The sequence below is a fragment of the Neodiprion lecontei genome, chromosome 7 (genome assembly GCF_021901455.1).
Source record: "Neodiprion lecontei isolate iyNeoLeco1 chromosome 7, iyNeoLeco1.1, whole genome shotgun sequence".
Classification (NCBI taxonomy): Eukaryota; Metazoa; Arthropoda; class Insecta; order Hymenoptera; family Diprionidae; genus Neodiprion; species Neodiprion lecontei.
The window spans coordinates 20,470,678-20,489,377 of NC_060266.1; the positions used below are offsets into that span (position 1 = coordinate 20,470,678).

Here is an 18,700-nt window from a genome sequence, read left to right on the forward strand (position 1 = left end):
ATAAAGTAAAATTAATATTGATAGTGTTTTTTTTTTTTTTTTTTTTTTTTTATTTTAAACTTTCCGAGCGTCGAATGCATCAGATTAAATATTTATACCGACTGTCCTCTCTCGTCGATCACTTTCGATAAACCGATGTGTAAATAATGTTTTAACGACAAATCGAAATACACCGAGGTGGAATGAAAACAAATTTAATTAACGACACACGGAACCCTTCGTTACGAATGAAAAAAATTAATCATCTTCAAGGTAAATATTCAACGCTAAGGCTTCGACATTTTCTCGAGTAAATACGAAAATTTTGCAAAGTGATAAAATGATTGCAAGGAAATTTAATAAAAAATTATTCACTCGATCGTTTAATACGAGTAATAAAAAAAAAAAAGACAACTCCACACAACCGCGTGTTAGAAATACTTGGTTTATTTTGTACTCGAGTACTTTAGTGTCAGACATTTTCAACTATTTCAACAGCCTGAATTCTCACACTTGTTTGACGAAGGAGGCAGTAAATGCAGGATAATTATATCATACATCGTAAAGGATGAATATATTTTTGCCTACCTGCCGTTTATCGCTCTATAAAAATTACAACGTCGGGTTTCGAATAATCAATTATTACTTAACGATCGGTATTAATGATAGGCTGATCCAAAAAGGAAATGTAATTAGCCACATGCTCTCATGCCAAGATTTAGAGTGTAATATTAACCGCGTGTGTGTCCGTGTCGACAGCCTGTATCGGTTACCTTGTATCACGTTACGTGCCTGTATATATAGACGTAATTATTGGTTCATATCGATAAAAATTTCCTGGATCCAACTGAGCCTGTAAAAAATGGAGCGTCGTTTTAATTCGTACATCGATGGGAGATTTTTATAATGAATTATTTAGCGCTATATGCGCGCGCGTCGATTCAATCGCGATTAATTGAGCTCTCTTTGAAAGTAGACGTCTTTCTGTGTTTATCAGAAAAAAAAAAATACATTCAAAGGTATAACACGAGTGTTTGAGATTTTTTAATTCGAGAAACTTTCAATTTCAAGTGAAATCTGTTATACGTATAGATTTTTGCTACTCACAATTACAGCTGCTGAAAAATTTATAAGAGTTATTGATTAATGAGAGCTATAACTTTTCAATTAATCTCCTTTGTTAGCGTAATAATAATTTTTTCAACAACTTGCGGGAAATGATTTAATTAATACCGACTTATCGTTGTTTCCAAATCTTGCTGGCAACGTGTAAAATTGCAAATCAAAACACAATTGAACCGAATGCCACGTGTATACAAAACTATAAACCTCTCTGTCAACGATAAAAAAAAGAGAATGTACCGTAAAACGGTAAATATGCCGAATGTCAGAGTTCAACTCTTAAGATAAAATGATCGTCGGTAACCGAGGCAAGAGTTTTTCGTATACATAAATTGGAAGCAAAGATAATGAATTTTTCCCGTCATATTCGATTGTTTTGATCGAATATAGAGATTTGATGAATGATGAGAATTAGGATCCCCAACAAATTAATATTGTCGCATAGAAGTTTCTTACTTGTAAAAGTTCCGTCCTTACCAACAGACTCGTCCGTGTGTAACTAAACATAGTTTCTTACTAGATATAATATCACAACTGTCCTCATCTATTCCAGAAATCCCAATTATTGATAACCTACGATTCACGGGATAATATAAAACAAAACAAGGCGTGCAAAGAGCATATAACGCGAGTAGAACTCCAACCGATTAGAAAGAGTCTTACCTTTAACCGGTAAGGAGGGGAGCCGTCGCCTTCTTACCATTGGCGTTATAAAAAAGTAAGGTTAGGATTGGCGTTGAGTTTACGTCGTCTACATTGACCCGGGTAATTCGTGGTGCTTATTTCACGAGTGTAAGAGCCACAACAGTTTGACGTATAAAACCGCAGAGGTTAGACGTGGCGAAAAGCTGATCAAACAAAAGGCCTAAAGAACGAGCAAATCAGTTATAACTGTAGGTTAGGGCGGAGGAGCTTTAAGTGTCTCGAAAAAAATCACCGTCTCAGCGTCGATGCCGTTTACCGTCCAACCAGATCGCAGATAACTATTCCCGGATTAATCAGGGGTGAATTTAATTAATCAGGGAAAATAATCGAACGATGGGATTCGACGGTATGAGGGTTGGTGGTGGTCGGTGCCCTCCACTTTTGGTGGGCGGTTTGGTCCTCGCGTGTTTTTTACTCGTATGTAACTGGTGGACGCTTTCGACGGAAAATGCGGAACTTCTTCGACAGATCGACGACCTTATTCTCCAATTGAAAACCAGGTCGGTTTTATGAATGTGCGTAAAGCGCTGATAAGGTATCGCGATTATAACTTATCGACACATCCTGTGATGTATGCACGTACATCGGTAACGTTTTTTAAGCAGTTCTTTTATTTTTCTCTCTTCACTGCCACATTTCGTGCCACGTATTAGCTATTACCGGCGATAGTGTAAAAGGAGAAATTATTTTTACGCGAATTTGCAAAAAAAAAAAACCGCTGTAACAAAGGGATTAAATTTCATACGCATTGGCAGATATTGCACTTGCGGTCGGATAACTTATTTCCAGCACGTTATCTTTGCGAGAATATTTATTTATACGTTGCATAAATTGTAAATTCCGTTAAGTAATACTTGACTTTCCCACTCAGATCTCGAACGCGTTGTTCGTGTTTCCGTTGTCGTTTCTTTTTTTCTTTCTTTGTTTTTTTACAAGTTTGAATACCTTGTACCAACCCCTTGCTTCGAAAATAAAAACGGCGATGAAAAATAGTCCCGCATTCCGCCGTCTCTTCTCATTGGCTAGTGATAAGTGACGTCACTAAAACTCCCGCAATTACGCGTTTCAAAAACATTTCACCAATTTTTTGTATGATTAATTCAAGTTGTATTGTATACTAATGAGAACAATTGAAATTTTTTCGAGTACCACATCTAAAAACACGGTGTTACAAAAACTCAAATTCAAACTAGATTGAAATTACTAAGGTTTTCGTAACGAAACGTAGGAAAAAAAATCACAATTTTACAAATTTCAATTGACTTTGAAAGAGACAAGTTTTTTTTTTTTTTTTTTTTTAGTGTTTAGACGACTCTAAAATTGCGAATATAGCGTTTTAATTCCAAAAGTCAACCGTCCTTTCAACTTGACGATCAACCTCAACTTCGTAAATTTATGTCAACATACATGCCAATTCTTTTCACTACGGCTGGTCGCTAGAATCAATAACATATTTCTGATCGCAACAATAATACTTTACCCAAAACTTGAAACCATGTATCTAAGTATAAGGATTAATGGAATAAAAAAAAAAGTAAGTTTTAATCGCTCGTGTGTGATGATTTTCAGCGAGGAGGACAGAAATCAATGCACAATGCTGCGAAATTCTCTGGAGCAGCGATACAAGAGATGCGACGAGATGGTAGCGTCGCTCCACGTCCAAATCGAGCAAGAGAAAGTTTTGCAAAAGAAGCAAGAAGACAGTGAGATGATGTGCAAGACGGAGCTTGAATCTCAGAAACAAGTGGATATCACACAAAAAGCCACTTTGGATTCTCTCAGAGTAGAGAAGGACGCGTTGACGAAAGAGGTTGATGAAAAGAAAGAGGATATTAAGAGACTGCAAAGCGAATTGGAAGAAGTAAGTTGATCCGTGTAAAAATATTATAGCGGCTTGTCGCATGTTACAATCAAATCGGTCAACCCAACGCCGTTCAAACGCCGAATGTTGTTATTAAGTTTATCTCGACTTTTTACTATCTGCCAAATCATTTGGAAAAAAACGTATTCTGTGGAATATTTTTTTTAAACGAATAAGAATCAACAACAGATGTCCAAATATCGTTCGTTTTAGGCCCGGGATCAGTTGAGTGAGTTAAAACTGACCGTAAATTCACCAGGAAACAGTAAACCGTCCAGTCCTGTGTCGCAAGGTAAGTTCAGCGCGTGAGAATCGCCAAGTTTTGACAAGTGTTTTGTTGTTTTTCTTTTTATTTTTGGTTCGTTCAACTTGTCCAGCGTCACATTGGCTTGTGAATAATTTTTTTTACTAAATTATGGTATTGCCTATTGAGTTGCGACGTGTCGTTTGATTAGCAAAGTGGGTGAAAAACCGCATGTCGTTTTGCTATTGGCTTTTTGCATGAAATTTAAACAAGAGTGGAAAGAAATTTTGCAAATAAAAAAATTAACGAACTCTAGTAGATACTGCATTGATCGCTAATTGATTCCCGTTCATCATTCAACCATCTTTCCAACTTCTCCAAACAGACATAGCTCTTGGTGCGAGACAGAACTTCGATTGTGTAAAAAACATTTGGTTGGTTGGTTGGGGGGGGGGGGCAAGATATCATCGCATCGCTCGTTAGCCGCACAGTAATTTCAAGTTTTTACACGGAATCTGCCTTACTTATTAGTATCGCCGCCAAGGGTTGTATCACCAAGTAAACCAAACTTGGGACCAGTTCCCGAGGGCGCAGTGAAGGTATCGAACCCGGGTCAGCAAGGTCTTTTGTACCACGGCATTCCGATTCTTCCTCGAGATCCGCCGGGTGCCGTGCGGCAACTCCCTCGACTTTCGGTCACGATGATCAAAGGTATAATCTGATGCGAGGAAGAATACTAGCCACCCGACGCCAGATTCAATAACATTGAAATAAAATCTTTCAACCGTGATCGCCCTGTTTCTTCACCGAGATGAAAATTGCATAAAGATCAAACGATTTCTGCTTTTGCCTTTCTTTCAGCAAATAACGCTTTTCACTTTTCTTTTCGCCAAACTGCATTCTTCGGTGATGTTTTTTTCAGTCTAACGTCGTTTTATTGAAATAGATTTTTAATTTTATTCAAGCCGACTTTCTGTTTTTTTTTTTTAAATTATTCTCAAAGTTTCTGTAAGCCTGGATAAAAATATTGCACAGCCTTATGCAGAGAAAAATTTCACCTCGGTTTGTAATGCGATGATGATTTTCTTTTCTTCCTTGTCACGTTTTTCAAAGTTATCATCGTATGCTTGATTTTTTACAATATCCCGATCATTTTAAAATGAGACTTAACAACAACGAATCATTGGTGCATGAGCGTAGCAGTATAGCAGTAGATTTGATGCACCAAAACTTTCTAATTTTTTCAACATTCTCTGTGTTGCTTCAGTACCGAATCGTTGACACGTAAATCACAAACACTAAACGTATTTTGATTTTTCGTAGATACTGGTGCAGTTTGATTAGTACGAAGATAATAAACTGGCCCAATAAGCTGCTGTAATAAGACCAGGACTTTAGTTTTTTAATAAATACAACGTCGAATAAAACAATAAAATAAAAAAAATAAACCACAGGAGAAAAATCAAAATCAAATGCTTACGTACATGTGAAAATATGTACATACATATAGATGCAATTAAAATTTGGACTAAGAAAAACCAGCACCTTTCGTGTTTCATTATAGATTAGTAGAATTGTATAACTGAATGATTTCCAGCACCAGAAACTCCAATTTTGAGCAACGAAACGCAGAACGGCGGTAATCAAGATGCACAGAACGGTATAGATGCTGGCAACGATCGCATAGATGGTAAGTAAAAATAATCATTCGGAACTATATGGATTATCCATCTCTTCAATTGTCGTCCATCGATCTCAAGTTTTTAATTGAAAATATTTTTTAACAAGATCAAATTGACGAAAATATTGATGGGGGAGAGGCAGCAGATGAAGACAACCTTAAGAATCAAGGATCGAAATTGGACGCGGATCAGGCAGGAAATTAAATTAGAATGAGAAGAATAAATTAGGTCAGAATAGTCCATCGAATGGTAATTGGTAATAAAAACACATCGTACGATACATACCTACACGAATAACGATTAAGCTTACTAAGGGGGAATCTGATTGTAAGCGCCAAGTCGACTCAAATTTAAAATGATAGCCGGCAGATCTTAATCTTCCAGCCATATGCTACTTCAATGCATAAACAACATCTGGAACCTCTAATCTCATATCAATTTAACTACATATGTAAGTATTTAACTCGACATGCTGTAGTCGGGTAATAGTTATTACTAAGCAAAGTAAGTCTCCGAAAATGACCCTAGTTTTATCTCTATTAGTCAATGATTGCGCGAGAAGAGCAGGTCTCGGATTTCCAGAGAAATCGGAATCACTTTTACTCGTTACTTTACAAATCCGACAACTGTTGGCACGGATTTAAATGTTATTTTTCACTGTAAAGTATAAGTAAGGTATTCAGTAACTTGCGACCGTTTTACTGCAAAGTATTGATACACATATAAGTATATTAACTATGAAGATGGCGTGTATTTTATGACAAATTCACTGTTCAGTTGTCCAGAGTTTTGTATATAATCGAGTTATACATTATAAATGTTTAATTGCTAAAAAAAAAACTGGTGTTCTTTTTTTTTCATATTTCATCGTATGAATTATAGTGAGTTTCTAGATGACGACGAGGATCTACAAGGTAATTTGAAAAAACTGACTGGAATTTATAAAAATGAAAAGTTTCCATATACCGTTTGTATATTTTGTTAAGAGTTGTTGTGAACTTGAGGATTCTCAAGCTACTAATTGTAGAAATTTTGTATTTCGAAACAAGTACCAAAACTTCACATTACTAAAGTAACATTCGTTTAATGGACATTCATTATTCTAAACTCATCAGTTAAAGAAAAGAAATGAACATTCTTTTGTTGAAGGCAAATTTCGTTAAGAACAGGTAGCAGATATTTTTGTTTATTTTCAGTAAATGCCTAGTTGCTTATGTGAGGAAACAATGAAAACGACTTTTGCAGAAATATGGTGCTTTGTTCATCAAAAGGCGTAATAATACTTATGTATGTGTGATGAGGGACTTACTCATTGCTGAACGCCTGCAAAATATCAACACACCTTGCTTTTCTGCATCTGCAGTTGCATCAAGTTGACTAATCATCGTGATCAACAATAAGACGCGTCGTTTCAATCGCCGGCGTTTTGTCAGATCGTAAAACTTCACTGTAATTTAATCACGCACTTTCGTTGTACACATACAAATGACATTTAGTCCGTTTCAATTTTAAAATAATGAAGAAAACATGTTAGAACTCGACTTGTCACGGGAGAAAGAAAGAAATATACGTAAATTACAGATCGCGTGTTCGTACCTTTGTTACTCATTGTGCACAATACGTCAGAGAAAACGTTACAAATCCACTTTTATTCGTACTAACCAACGTATTCACCGCGGTAATCACCAAACGCAACAATCCGGATGAACAAGAACGTAAACAACTGATTGCGTTGATCATTGTTCACCACATATAAACACACTTCACACCGCCCGTTTGATCTCAATCGTGTGCTTAAGCAGTAATCAGGTAAGTTTTTATCCGTTGCGGCGATTTATTACAGTAATACCCGATAAATCGCTGTGGATTCTGCACTTCACACAAGTTTTAACGTTCATTAACTTGTCAGCATTTCGCTATATTTTCTAAAGTTTAAACTGCGATAGGCAAGCGAAGAGACATTCACGCGTCTGAAATTTAAATACCATAATACGATCTGTTCTTAGATTTGAGGTAAACACAACTATATAATTATTACCTTAAGTAAATATACTCTACAGAGCTCTTTCACGACATTGGTGTTCAATTTTACGGGGAAATGAGTCCGGCGAAATCCGTAAGGCGAGTGAACATCGCCGCCGTTGAGTAGCTCGGCTGCTTTTCTCTTTTTCTACCACCACTGAAATTTTTCCACTGTCATATTCTACTGTTGCGGTATATTAAAATCAATGCACGTTGATTAGAACACGAATAAATGCACTTTATCGTTATATAGCGAACGGTACAACATGACAAACGTTCGTACTCGATCGTAGCGTAGTGACAAACTCTGTCTGCCGCCTTTTTGGTTTTGCGCCGCAGAAAGTGCCGCTCTTGGTTGCGTTGCGCTATCTGGTGCCTCAACTATAGAACTATAACAACTGTAGTTTAGGAACACGGGTATGTGGTATTGAACATCAATCGGACTGTCCGCTAACCCCAAGTGACTAAAGTTATTTGGTCCTTCGGTTGAAGTTTGACGAAAGTGGGCTGCCTATTTTTATAAACGATTAGCCAAAATGCCTGTTGGACCATTGAAAATGTTCGGCAGAAAACACGTTGAACAACTAAGCAGATGGTGAGGAACAGAAAATTCCGATCATAAAAGAAGTTGCAATCGTATCTAGTTTTTTTTTTGTTCATAAATTATTGAGCAATTGTCGTTTCGAGAATCGGTATTATTTTTTTCTTCAGCCGGATTAATCTCTGGTAATCAAAAGAAATAACAATTGTCTCAAGTTTCTGGTAAAATATTTACGTAAGCCGTATTATGTAACTCGACAAATTCGATCCTAACCTAACTTCATTCCCATTGACATCATTAGACCTGTGAAGAATATCACTTCAGCAACAATTGTGGATCTCAATATTCTCGCATCGTTGTGTTCCAGGGTACCTACGTTGATGACCTTTGGTGCCGCTTCAGGTCTAGGTGTTCTATACTTTACTGAATGGAAAGAAGTTCTCCAATACGTGCCAGTTTGGAATTTAAAATACCGCGAAGAGTAACGGAACAGTTGCATGTATAAACGAAACAATATTACTACTAGTCGATCAGCGTTTTCGCGTTAGAACGATTACTGAGAAAGTTTAAATAATGTAATTTGCCAGGTACATAGAATAATTGTGACAAATGTTAAGATAAAACTATGTAAGATCCTATTTCTATGATTTATTTATTTATTTACTCAAGTATACACCTAACACCATTGCTTCTCCCAACACAGCATACGACGAATTGAGACCTCAGAAGGTGGTATTTAAATTTATACATTCCATTTGGATTGTAAATATTCATTGCTGTACATTTTCTCCACTCTTCTTTAAACGCTCTTGAAATATATATTCAGCAAATTCTTCGGCTTGGTCTCGTTTCCGTTTCCTTAAAATCGGTGAAATGCCCCACCTTGAGGAATAATTTATGATTAAAAATGAGATTGATTACTGAATAAAGTCAAATTAAATAATACCATTAAACTTCACTTACTTCCATCCCAGTATTACACCAGTCATTAGACCTACTCCAGCTGCCAACAAGCCTGTTGGTCCGCTGACAAACTTTTTATACCGCTCCAACATGTTTCTAAAAATGAGTGTAAAACGCGTGTAAAATCGATAAATGGCATTGGTAAAGATAACTTTCAACCCTGTTAAAAATTCAGGAATATTTTGAGAGTTGGAAATTTTTCCCAAATATACTGTATCTTTATTGATTCGTATCCCAATGGTATAACCGAATGAAAATTTTTGTTGATACATACTTACTATGTTTTTGTATAAAGTTTACCGACACAAAAAGACATGGAAAAATTTCCACTTCATATTTCTTAAAGATGAGGAATAGTAATTTTCTTCATATCTTCATGTTCAATTTTAGGAAATAAGAGTATAACCCAATAACTCGAGAATCTTTCAGGTAACTGGATTAGGTTAAGTTCGGTTAGTTACGACTAAACTTACTATGTTTCAGCAGTCGCGTCCGGTGTGGTTTTTGGCTCCTTGTTCTGCCCGAGTGTTTTACGAAGCAAAGAATTATAGGTGTAGAAACCGCCAAGAGTTCCCAGTACAATAACGAGGAATATCTCACCCCTGAGAATAGTTCTACGCTTCCTAATCCTCATGACGATCAGCTGACTTGATCCTCACGCACCGCATGTTGCGTTTCTAGCTCTCTGTCTTCTGCTAGGTTCAAATAGTCCGGCTGCACTCTGAGCCTCGAATCTTCCTTGCTGCTCTTTTTCGGAGAGAAAATCGGCCTGACAAAAAACGCGGCAACGTGCAAGCCAACTACTGTGCACAAAAGAATTTGTAGACGAAGATTCGAGAACGGACTCATATCCGCATTCTAACCTCTTTTATGCTCTTCAGCCACCGACGCCGATTTCAATCTAATCTCGCGGGAAATAACGAATTCTTTCCTAAACTGCTTGGAACACCGATTAGAGGGATTAGAGGGCATAATTTTCCTCCCTTGCAAAAATCCCCACCAAAATCCAAGAAATGTTTGACCCATCATGCGAAAAGATTAGGAGTGTTTTTCCGGCGGGCGCATTTTCGTCTCGTTCTGCGCTGACCGTATCGAAGCCATCCTGAAAATATACGCCGCTATATACCATGTTGGAGATTTGCCACTGATATTTACTTTAAATTGTGCGCTAAATGATCTTGAATACGATCGGTTGAAAATCCAGGATGGCCGTCATATGGTCGGGGCACGCAATTGTTCTTTACGATAGCTGCGCAGAAGCACACCCATATCTTCTTATATGATAGTTTTTGACCAATCACGTCACGCTAATAGCTGGAAAAAACCGAGCACAGCTGATCGCCGGCACGCGTGTCTGACAGGTTAAGGGACACGCGACAATTTGATTCAGCGTGAGCGTCCAACAGGGGTGAGGAAACTATTTCCACGTGGTAAACTTGATCAATTTAGGGACAAAATGAACGGTTCAAATCGCCCAGGTCCGAATATATTGATCACAGGTAATTCCGGCTAATGTCGAAGCTCATAATCTCTTGTTTTTAGATTTCTGTTTATGTCATGAATTTTTCACTACAGGAACGCCGGGTGTCGGGAAAAGCACAATGTGTCGTCTGCTCGCGGAAAGATCAGGCTTAACGTGGCTAGAAGTGAGCAAGTTAGCTATTGAAAACAAATGCCTGGAGGAGTACGACGAGGTTTATCGATGCCCTGTTTTAGACGAGGATAAGGTATTTTCGAATCCCTTTGGACTCCATTTGTTTGAAGTTCTGTTTTTCTGGAGAATTTGTCTCTAGACTTCACCTCGCCTTTAATTTTCTCTTCCAATTCTCATCTCGAACGAAAAATTTGAACACATTTGTGTATTTTCTTCGGGTTTGCAAGCAGCTCTTGGATGGCATGGAACCGGCGATGCAGGAGGGTGGAAAAATCGTGGATTACCACGGTGCAGAATTCTTCCCAGAACGTTGGTTCGATATTGTATTCGTGCTGCGAGCAGACAACACTATATTATACGACAGATTGGTGGCGAGGGGTTACACTGGTAAGAAACTCGAAGACAACATTGATTGCGAGATATTTCAGACGATATTGGAGGAAGCCAAGGCCTCGTATAGGGATGAAATAGTTCACGAATTGCAGAGCAACACACCTGAAGAAATGGAGCAAAATGTAAACAGGATATGCCAGTGGCTTGAGCAGTGGAAAATTGACAATAAATAAATCGAAATTTTTGTTTAACATAAAAATTGTTTTCCCCCAAGGTACTAGTTGTTGAGACTATCGCAATGATGTAACTAGCAAATAGTATCCTATAATTTTATTTACAATCATCAGAGATCCTTGGCTCTGATCACAATTTTTCTACTTCAGCAAGATGCTATATACACATCTAAACTTACACGGTTACTAACGATATATCACCTTTCATGCAATGAAGTTGACCCTATTAAACCCAAAGCATTGAGTCAATGTGTTACAGCTTTGATTCTTGCTGAAGTTTCTTGCAAGTCTAGACTCAAATTAAATAAAGTCTAATTGAAAGATGAGAATCATTACTACATATTGCATCCATCCAAGACTATTCTATAATTTTATTTACAATCTTCAGAATCCTCTGCCCCTGAAGAAGACTTTTTCAACTTTTGTACACGTTATCTATACATTCGAATTTAAATCTTCAGTAAATAGCTTCGAGGATGTCGAAGCGAAAGTCTCAGAAGCTATAAATTAAGTGATGTGCAGTCTGATTCTTGTAAGACATGCTTACAAATTGAATATTGGTGGAGCTTTGTAGTGACAATCTGAGGGAAGTCTATAAAGGAACGTCTAGGAATGATAAAATATTGTTAGGAAAGTGTAGCTTATGTGTTACGTAATTATGAGATGACTTTGAACAGGGGAAACCGTCTGTGAAATGTAAAATAAGGTAAACAAGATTACCGATCAACCGAGAAATACTAATTACGAATGCAGAACAGAAGCTTTCTGCTATTTATGTTCCTCTAGCTTCGAGATGCTTTATAGTCTAGCTCCAATAGTCATTCTACTCAACAATGCCTAGATTTTCTTTCAGATTTTTCAATCTTGCTTCCATACTGGCATAGTACTTCATTTTGACAAGAAGTTTTTTAGCCAGCTCAATGTTTTTCTCTCGAAAAGCGATTGACACTTGTCTGTAAAAATTAGAAAAGCAGTAATAATGAAGTATGAAAAGTGTTGAATAAGATCGGAAGGAAATCCTTAACCATACGTTTATAATCCTTGTCAAACAAAGTGCAAAATTACCTGGTGTAATCGGCTAATATTTCCCTATTTTCCATGATCAATTTCATCACTTTCTCAGCATTGTCAGTGGCCGCTTCGATCTCCTCGTTTTTTTCCATCACCGTCATCAAAAATTCAGGATCTAAAGTAGTCGTCCCCTCAGGTATTTCCAACTTCTCCAATGCCAACATATACAGACCCCTGCTCAGAGGGTGTGAGAGCGTACTATAGGCCTTGTTGACAAGCGACGATAGGTTCTCCGATAATTCCTTCTCTTTCTGCGAGGATTGAAAAGATGGGTCAGTTTTCTCAGTAAAGATGAAATAAAACAGAAAATTCGGTGAAAGCACTCGATCACCTCTGTGCTATTGCTAAACCTGTCAGGATGCAAATAGTGTTGTAATTCTCTGTACTTTTTATGGATTTCGTCACTCTTCAGGTCGTAATCCCGTTTGACGCCGATTATTTGAAAATAATTCAGATTCTCGGGCGGCTCCTGTAGCGCCCTGCACTTGGAGCAAAATAAATCTGACTTGTACTGGAAGTCGCATTTCCAACATTTAGAGGGTAAGTCGCTCGAATAATTCCTGCAGCAACGAGACGCATCGCTAATACTAGCAATTGCGAAATTTGTACGCCCCGATTTGTCGTTCGTACATAAATCCGGGCGATTACATACGCCGACATAACCTCTTGTCGCAAGGCAACGGCAAATGGATCGCAGCCTCATGCCGTTCGTTAAAGAACGGCTAGTCATAGCTCGGAATTAGAATTTTCTTGTTATTCTGAATTTCTTCTGATTGACAATACCATCGAAACTACAATGCGGCAGTACGCGAGGAAGGAAAGAAGACATTACGCTGAACAGTGGCGGCCATATTGAATTCTAAACACGAGACGATGCGATTGGTCAGTTTCACTTGTAAAATTGAATCAGATCCTTTTGATTTGTTTGTCGAACTTGAATCGCCGGTAGCTGATTGACGATTAAGTTGAAGTTAGTAACATTATCGTAATGAATAACATTTTGGAAAATCGTTATTTCGCAGTTGCAGGAATGTCTAAAATTCAGTAAATCACAACAGGGCAAAATGTATTGATATTTTGAAAGCTTACCCATATTAACTATCTCAAAGTCACTGTATAAATTTGCAAAATAGTAATTTTTCCCCCCAACATTTTGCTACGTAAACATTACGAACTTCAGCCTCATGATTGACGAGAGTTCGCTTTTATTTTTACGTGTGAGCCAGTGAACCGATGTTGTTTGAAAGATATTTAAATAATGAAAACTCCGAGAAAAAAGAAAATCTTCGGGATAGATTTCGGTTCGATGAATCGTATAACAGCCAGAGAGAAGCCTTAACAGCTGACAAACGATTGTTCAAACCTAATCTACGATTTCAGAAACGAGGACCTAGACTTGTCTGGCATTCCGCCGAAAAATGCTGAAAGCGCTGACAACGAATAAACGTAATTTGCCGATGAATGAGTACGAAGAAGGGAGGGAGAAACGATGAACGGGGAATAAGAAAAGAAAACTCCGAGCACCTCCTGCGCTTCCATTGCGGGCGATCCGGCGGCGTGTTTTCAAATTCGTCCAATCAGCTCGCGACAACGCGCAGGTCGTACCTCGCTCTGAGCGGCCTCCACGCGAGCCACGTCGTCCTCTCCCTTCAGTTCCGTCTATCAGTCGTTGATTCCAGTCAGTCGTTAGTCTTCCGATTGCTTCCGATTCCCGAGCATTGTACTTCAGAAGGACAATTTTCGCCAGCGGAGGGTCGACAAGCTCGCGAAATGCTGTTCAGAAGTTTAATCCTGCTGTCTCTGGCTCTCGGCGCTTTCGCCGCCGAAGAGGACGTCCTCGAATTGACGGACGACGATTTCTCCCACGAGTTGGAACGCCATGAGAATTCACTCGTCATGTTCTACGCGCCTTGGTAAGCATTCGAAGCTTGTTATTTACCTCACTTTTTATTCCGTGGCTTTGGATTCGGAAAATCTCGAACAGTCGCTACCCGCCCCATAGCTTACCGAAGCACCGGCACCCGGTCGAAAAGACCGCTTATCTCCTTTCGAACGTGACGTTAAACGTCAGACGGACTCGCCGCTGTTTTCGGGACATATGCGACGATGATTATTCACCAATCTTAGTAGCGTTGACAACAATATTTTATACATACGCACATATACTCTCAAGTCGAGATGTATTCTCTCAGAATCACGTAACCTCCTTATCTCGCATGAAATCGTTGCTTCTTTGTGTGCAGAATGCCGTTATCTAATATTGAACTTCGCCACAACGAATCTCTATGTCTCGCTTTATTCTAAGTTTATTATGTATTATGGTTCATATTTCTCGCATTCGTACAGGTGCGGACATTGCAAACGCCTCAAGCCCGAATATGCCAAAGCGGCGGAACTTCTCAAAGGTAATGATCCGCCGATCACTTTGGCCAAGGTTGACTGCACAGAGGCGGGTAAAACCACCTGCAACAAATACTCGGTCAGCGGATATCCGACGCTGAAGGTATTTTCCAAAAATGAAATGGTCGGCGATTACAACGGCCCAAGAGAAGCTCCTGGTATCGCAAAGCACATGAAGGTATGACTAAATAAAATAACCACAATAAGGTATGCAAATAATATATTTATTTGATTCCTGAAATTTTTGAGCCTCCTTTTACACTGTTTTTGTGTCGTCTTGTAGGCTCAAGTTGGACCTGCCTCCAAGGAATTGACTGGCGAAGACTGCCAGAAGGGCTTCTTGGATTCTGACGAGGTTGGAGTGATCGGTTACTTTGAGAAGGACGATTCACCCTTGTCAGCCGCCTTCCATACTGTTGCTAAGAAACTGAGGGAGAAGGTCAGGTTCGCGCATACAAGTGCCAACGCACTACTTGAAAAGGAAGGATTGAAGTAAGTGTAACTGCGTCATTTTTCAGAAAACTCAATATCAATTTGCTTACCAACTAACAAAAGTCTTCACACTAAAATATACGTGCCGATTATCACGAACTTCTCTGTTTCAGCTGAAATCTTAACTATGCCAATTCTATTTTTCAGAAATAACATTGTCCTCTACCGTCCAAAAATTTTGCACAGCAAATTTGAGCCAAGCAGCGTGACCTACGAAGGTGGCGATTCAATTGCCGACGTGAATGACTTTATCACCAAGAACTAGTAAGTATTCTCCACTGATTTCATTGGTTTTTATAGAATCTGTTATATTGACAATTATAAGGTACTAAATCATGATAACTTATCGTGAACATCACTTTTCCAGCTTTGGCATTGTTGGCGTGAGAACACGAGACAACGCAGCAGACTTCAAGAACCCGTTGGTAGTTGCGTACTACAACGTCGACTATGTGAAGAACGTAAAGGGAACAAACTACTGGCGTAACAGGATACTGAAGGTTGCAAAGGATTTCCCAAGTCTAAACTTTGCGATTTCATCGAAGGACGATTTCCAACACGAGCTCAATGACTATGGAATCAGTTTCACCAAGGGTGACAAGCCGACCGTATTGGCGCGCGATGCAAAGAACCAGAAATTCGTAATGACTGACGAATTCTCCGTCGAAAACTTTGAGGCTTTCTTGAAGGACTTCGAAGGCGGAGTTCTCGAGCCTTATCTAAAGTCCGAGCCAATCCCCGAGGACAATAGTGGAAACGTAAAGATTGCGGTAGCCAAAAACTTCGACGAGATTGTAACCAACAATGACAAGGATACGCTAATTGAGTTCTACGCACCCTGGTGCGGCCACTGCAAGAAACTCGCTCCAATTTACGACGAATTGGGAGACAAGTTGGCCAATGAGGATGTTGAAATTGTGAAATTCGATGCATCAAATAACGATGTGCCCGCGCCATACGAGGTGAAAGGTTTCCCAACGCTCTTCTGGGCACCCAAGAACTCTAAAGACGATCCCATCAAATACGAGGGTGGCAGGGATCTCGATGACTTCATTAAATACATTGCTAAACATGCGACTAACGAGCTCCAAGGATACGACCGGAAAGGAAAGGCCAAGAAGGCTCCGGCTGACGAACTTTAAGTTCGATTATCACCCTACTAACGATGTTCCAGGCGTATCTAAGTCCGTGCGAGATAAAGGGTATGAATCGTAAATAGTAAAGTATGACAAGGTGGTGTTCTATCAACAGTCTTATTTTGGGAGAGTGATAACGATATAATGTCATCCGTTGAAATATAAACATTAAAAATAATCGTACACATAGTATACTTTGAGATCTGTGTACATACATACACGTCATACATACATGCATACATACGTACATAATGACATTTATCGGCTAATGACTCAAACTTGCGTTGTATAAATTGGGTTGTATCATATTCGTCGTACCTAAACTGAAGCGAGCGCGAATAGCGGAAATATTGCTGATAGCGTGAAAGTGTTTAATTTCTCATTTGCACGATACTTTAAGGAATCAAAGATCGCAGAGGGTCAGTAAACATTCACAACAATGCCACGATTGTAACAGAGGAACATGTACTCATCAACATATACAAAGTTGTTTTGAATGTGTCGGTGATCATTATCCTCGCGTTTTTTCCGTGTAAGGTTTGGTAATTTTTCTGTATTTCTATACGTTTGAATACCAGTTGTGCGGTTAGATCTTCTTCTTTGAAAATTAAGAATAATAAAAAAAAACAAAGAAACTAGCAATCTCTATACAAACTTATATAATGGCAAAGAAAGCCGATGGAAACTGAATAATTCGCGTTCCTTCTCACAGAGAAAAGAATTTTTAACTAGATATTGTATCATTCCAACATCGTCGCAGAACTCGGCTGAGTTCAGCGGTAATGAGTAGGAATAATTACTTACGAGTTAGTTTTTCTCTTTTTTTACAGAAACGTAAATTTGTTTTTATATCACACACACAATTAATAAAATATATGCATACGTATAGGAAATACGAAATTATTTCATGTGTGATTAAGATAATGATAATATTATTATTATTATAGATCGATCGATTGAATAAATAGAATTTTTATAATGAATAATAAAACCTTTACTCTCGTTCCCATAACGTAATCGTACATAAAATTTACGAATGATTGCTGTGTGATCTGCAATCATTAATCATTGGAACTTCACATTCTTATATTCCTTCCATAGGTATTATGGTTATTGTACACCGCATGCTAATTGTGTACATGCTACTGTGGTCTTCGAAATTCATTGGGATATTGTGGATCAGGATGAAAGTTTTCATTAAGATCCCAAAAATTTTATCTATCGAGTAACAATGAGCCAATGATTTAGTTCTTGAAATCAGCTCTGCATGATCGACTGTTTTCGTGATAACAACGGGTCGGTTACGTGGGAAAGTTTGAAATTTAGTTGCTAAGTTCCATGCCAAAAGGCGTTACTAGTTTTATCCGCTTGTCGACAGTAGCGCCATCGTGACGATAACAGAACTCGAACTACAGGTGGAGCAGTGAACAGCAGAAGGCTTTTATATCGGATTATTTTTGGTTCGCTATTCACTTCAGAAATTTTCGAGCGAGAGAGTTAGATAGAGGAGCTCGTTGATCGAGACGTCGCAGATATTTGCGTGTCAAATTTCGAAGTACTTGCTAGTCGGAGATCAAGGCTGAAAAATGACTCGTAAGTATTGGTTTTTTTTCTGCATCATCTTTTGTTTTGCAGTGTTTTTTTACTTTTTTTTTTTTTTCTTTCACCAGTGTCAATTCTGTTCGCATTCTGTCGTCACATCGCCATATCACTGTCCTCATTTCATACAACGAACGTGTCATCTACGAATCGAACTTGTCGCATTGAGCGTAGTCAACGACTTAATTCACAACGATATTTCCCAACGATTATAAAGCGAATATGTTACAAGCCTTGTCCAAGCCTCACGATTATACATTTTTACCGACGTTCCAGTTCGTTATTTTCGATATTCATGTGTACGACCTGAAGTTCGACGACGCTGCATAACAAGATCAATTAACGTTCCATGTTCTCGTAAAAAAAAAAAATTGTCCTGTTACACCTAAATATTAAATTATCATCGTTTCTAATTTTATACCATCGCTAATAAAATTATCAGCGTTCGTTCTCGTGTATGCATATATCATGCGTACGCGAAATACCTTGTCAGAAAAATAAATAAACCATATTCATGCGCGTGTAAGACAACTGAACGTTACATCGTTTCTTGTACTATTGAGATTGTTTTCTTCTTTCCCGTCTTCATGTTGTTATTCGTTTTTGTTGCACCTTTAGTTTGTACGGCTTATTTTCAAGGTGATGATTCACGTACACACGTCA

General features: G+C 38.4%; 4 protein-coding genes, 2 long non-coding RNA genes and 1 other non-coding gene across 10 annotated transcripts; 5 read left to right on the forward strand and 2 right to left on the reverse strand.

Annotated features, from left to right (window-relative positions):
• The first annotated feature begins 1,841 nt into the window (after positions 1–1,841).
• On the forward strand, positions 1,842–6,416 carry LOC107226374. 4 transcript variants are annotated; one of them, XM_015667169.2, is made up of 6 exons: positions 1,842–2,306; positions 3,376–3,667; positions 3,881–3,959; positions 4,443–4,622; positions 5,509–5,601; positions 5,700–6,416. In XM_015667169.2, the coding sequence occupies exons 1-6, from the start codon at positions 2,140–2,142 to the stop codon at positions 5,795–5,797; spliced, it is 909 nt and encodes a 302-aa protein (XP_015522655.1). In that variant the 5' UTR covers positions 1,842–2,139; the 3' UTR covers positions 5,798–6,416. The 4 variants fall into 4 exon arrangements, with proteins under 4 accessions (XP_015522655.1, XP_015522657.1, XP_015522656.1 ...); XM_046745227.1 differs by having other exon boundaries at positions 2,192–2,321; XM_015667171.2 differs by lacking the exon at positions 4,443–4,622 and having other exon boundaries at positions 5,700–6,415.
• A 1,575-nt stretch (positions 6,417–7,991) lies between these two features.
• Positions 7,992–8,794, forward strand: LOC107226368. Its single transcript, XR_006905176.1, has 2 exons — positions 7,992–8,210; positions 8,524–8,794. It is a non-coding gene; the product is annotated as an uncharacterized LOC107226368 (long non-coding RNA).
• LOC124295278 lies at positions 8,785–10,289 on the reverse strand. The gene is made up of 4 exons (XR_006905177.1): positions 10,275–10,289; positions 9,593–10,221; positions 9,120–9,215; positions 8,785–9,038 (listed from the first exon to the last, which is right to left on the reverse strand). It is a non-coding gene; the product is annotated as an uncharacterized LOC124295278 (long non-coding RNA).
• Positions 10,290–10,477: 188 nt separating this feature from the next.
• On the forward strand, positions 10,478–11,350 carry LOC107226371 (adenylate kinase isoenzyme 6). Its single transcript, XM_015667165.2, has 3 exons — positions 10,478–10,618; positions 10,695–10,846; positions 11,004–11,350. Exons 1-3 carry the CDS (start codon positions 10,576–10,578, stop codon positions 11,337–11,339), a joined length of 531 nt encoding a protein of 176 aa, XP_015522651.1. The 5' UTR covers positions 10,478–10,575; the 3' UTR covers positions 11,340–11,350.
• Positions 11,351–11,690: 340 nt separating this feature from the next.
• On the reverse strand, positions 11,691–13,274 carry LOC107226370 (iron-sulfur cluster co-chaperone protein HscB). The gene is made up of 3 exons (XM_015667164.2): positions 12,742–13,274; positions 12,405–12,661; positions 11,691–12,292 (listed from the first exon to the last, which is right to left on the reverse strand). The coding sequence occupies exons 1-3, from the start codon at positions 13,138–13,140 to the stop codon at positions 12,163–12,165; spliced, it is 786 nt and encodes a 261-aa protein (XP_015522650.1). The 5' UTR covers positions 13,141–13,274; the 3' UTR covers positions 11,691–12,162.
• Positions 13,275–13,856: 582 nt separating this feature from the next.
• On the forward strand, positions 13,857–17,327 carry LOC107226372 (protein disulfide-isomerase A3). The gene is made up of 5 exons (XM_015667166.2): positions 13,857–14,323; positions 14,757–14,988; positions 15,094–15,302; positions 15,450–15,566; positions 15,670–17,327. Exons 1-5 carry the CDS (start codon positions 13,872–13,874, stop codon positions 16,442–16,444), a joined length of 1,785 nt encoding a protein of 594 aa, XP_015522652.2. The 5' UTR covers positions 13,857–13,871; the 3' UTR covers positions 16,445–17,327.
• Positions 17,328–17,543: 216 nt separating this feature from the next.
• LOC107226375 lies at positions 17,544–18,394 on the forward strand. Its single transcript, XR_006905200.1, has 2 exons — positions 17,544–18,031; positions 18,109–18,394. It is a non-coding gene; the product is annotated as an uncharacterized LOC107226375 (transcript).
• The last annotated feature ends 306 nt before the right edge of the window (positions 18,395–18,700 follow it).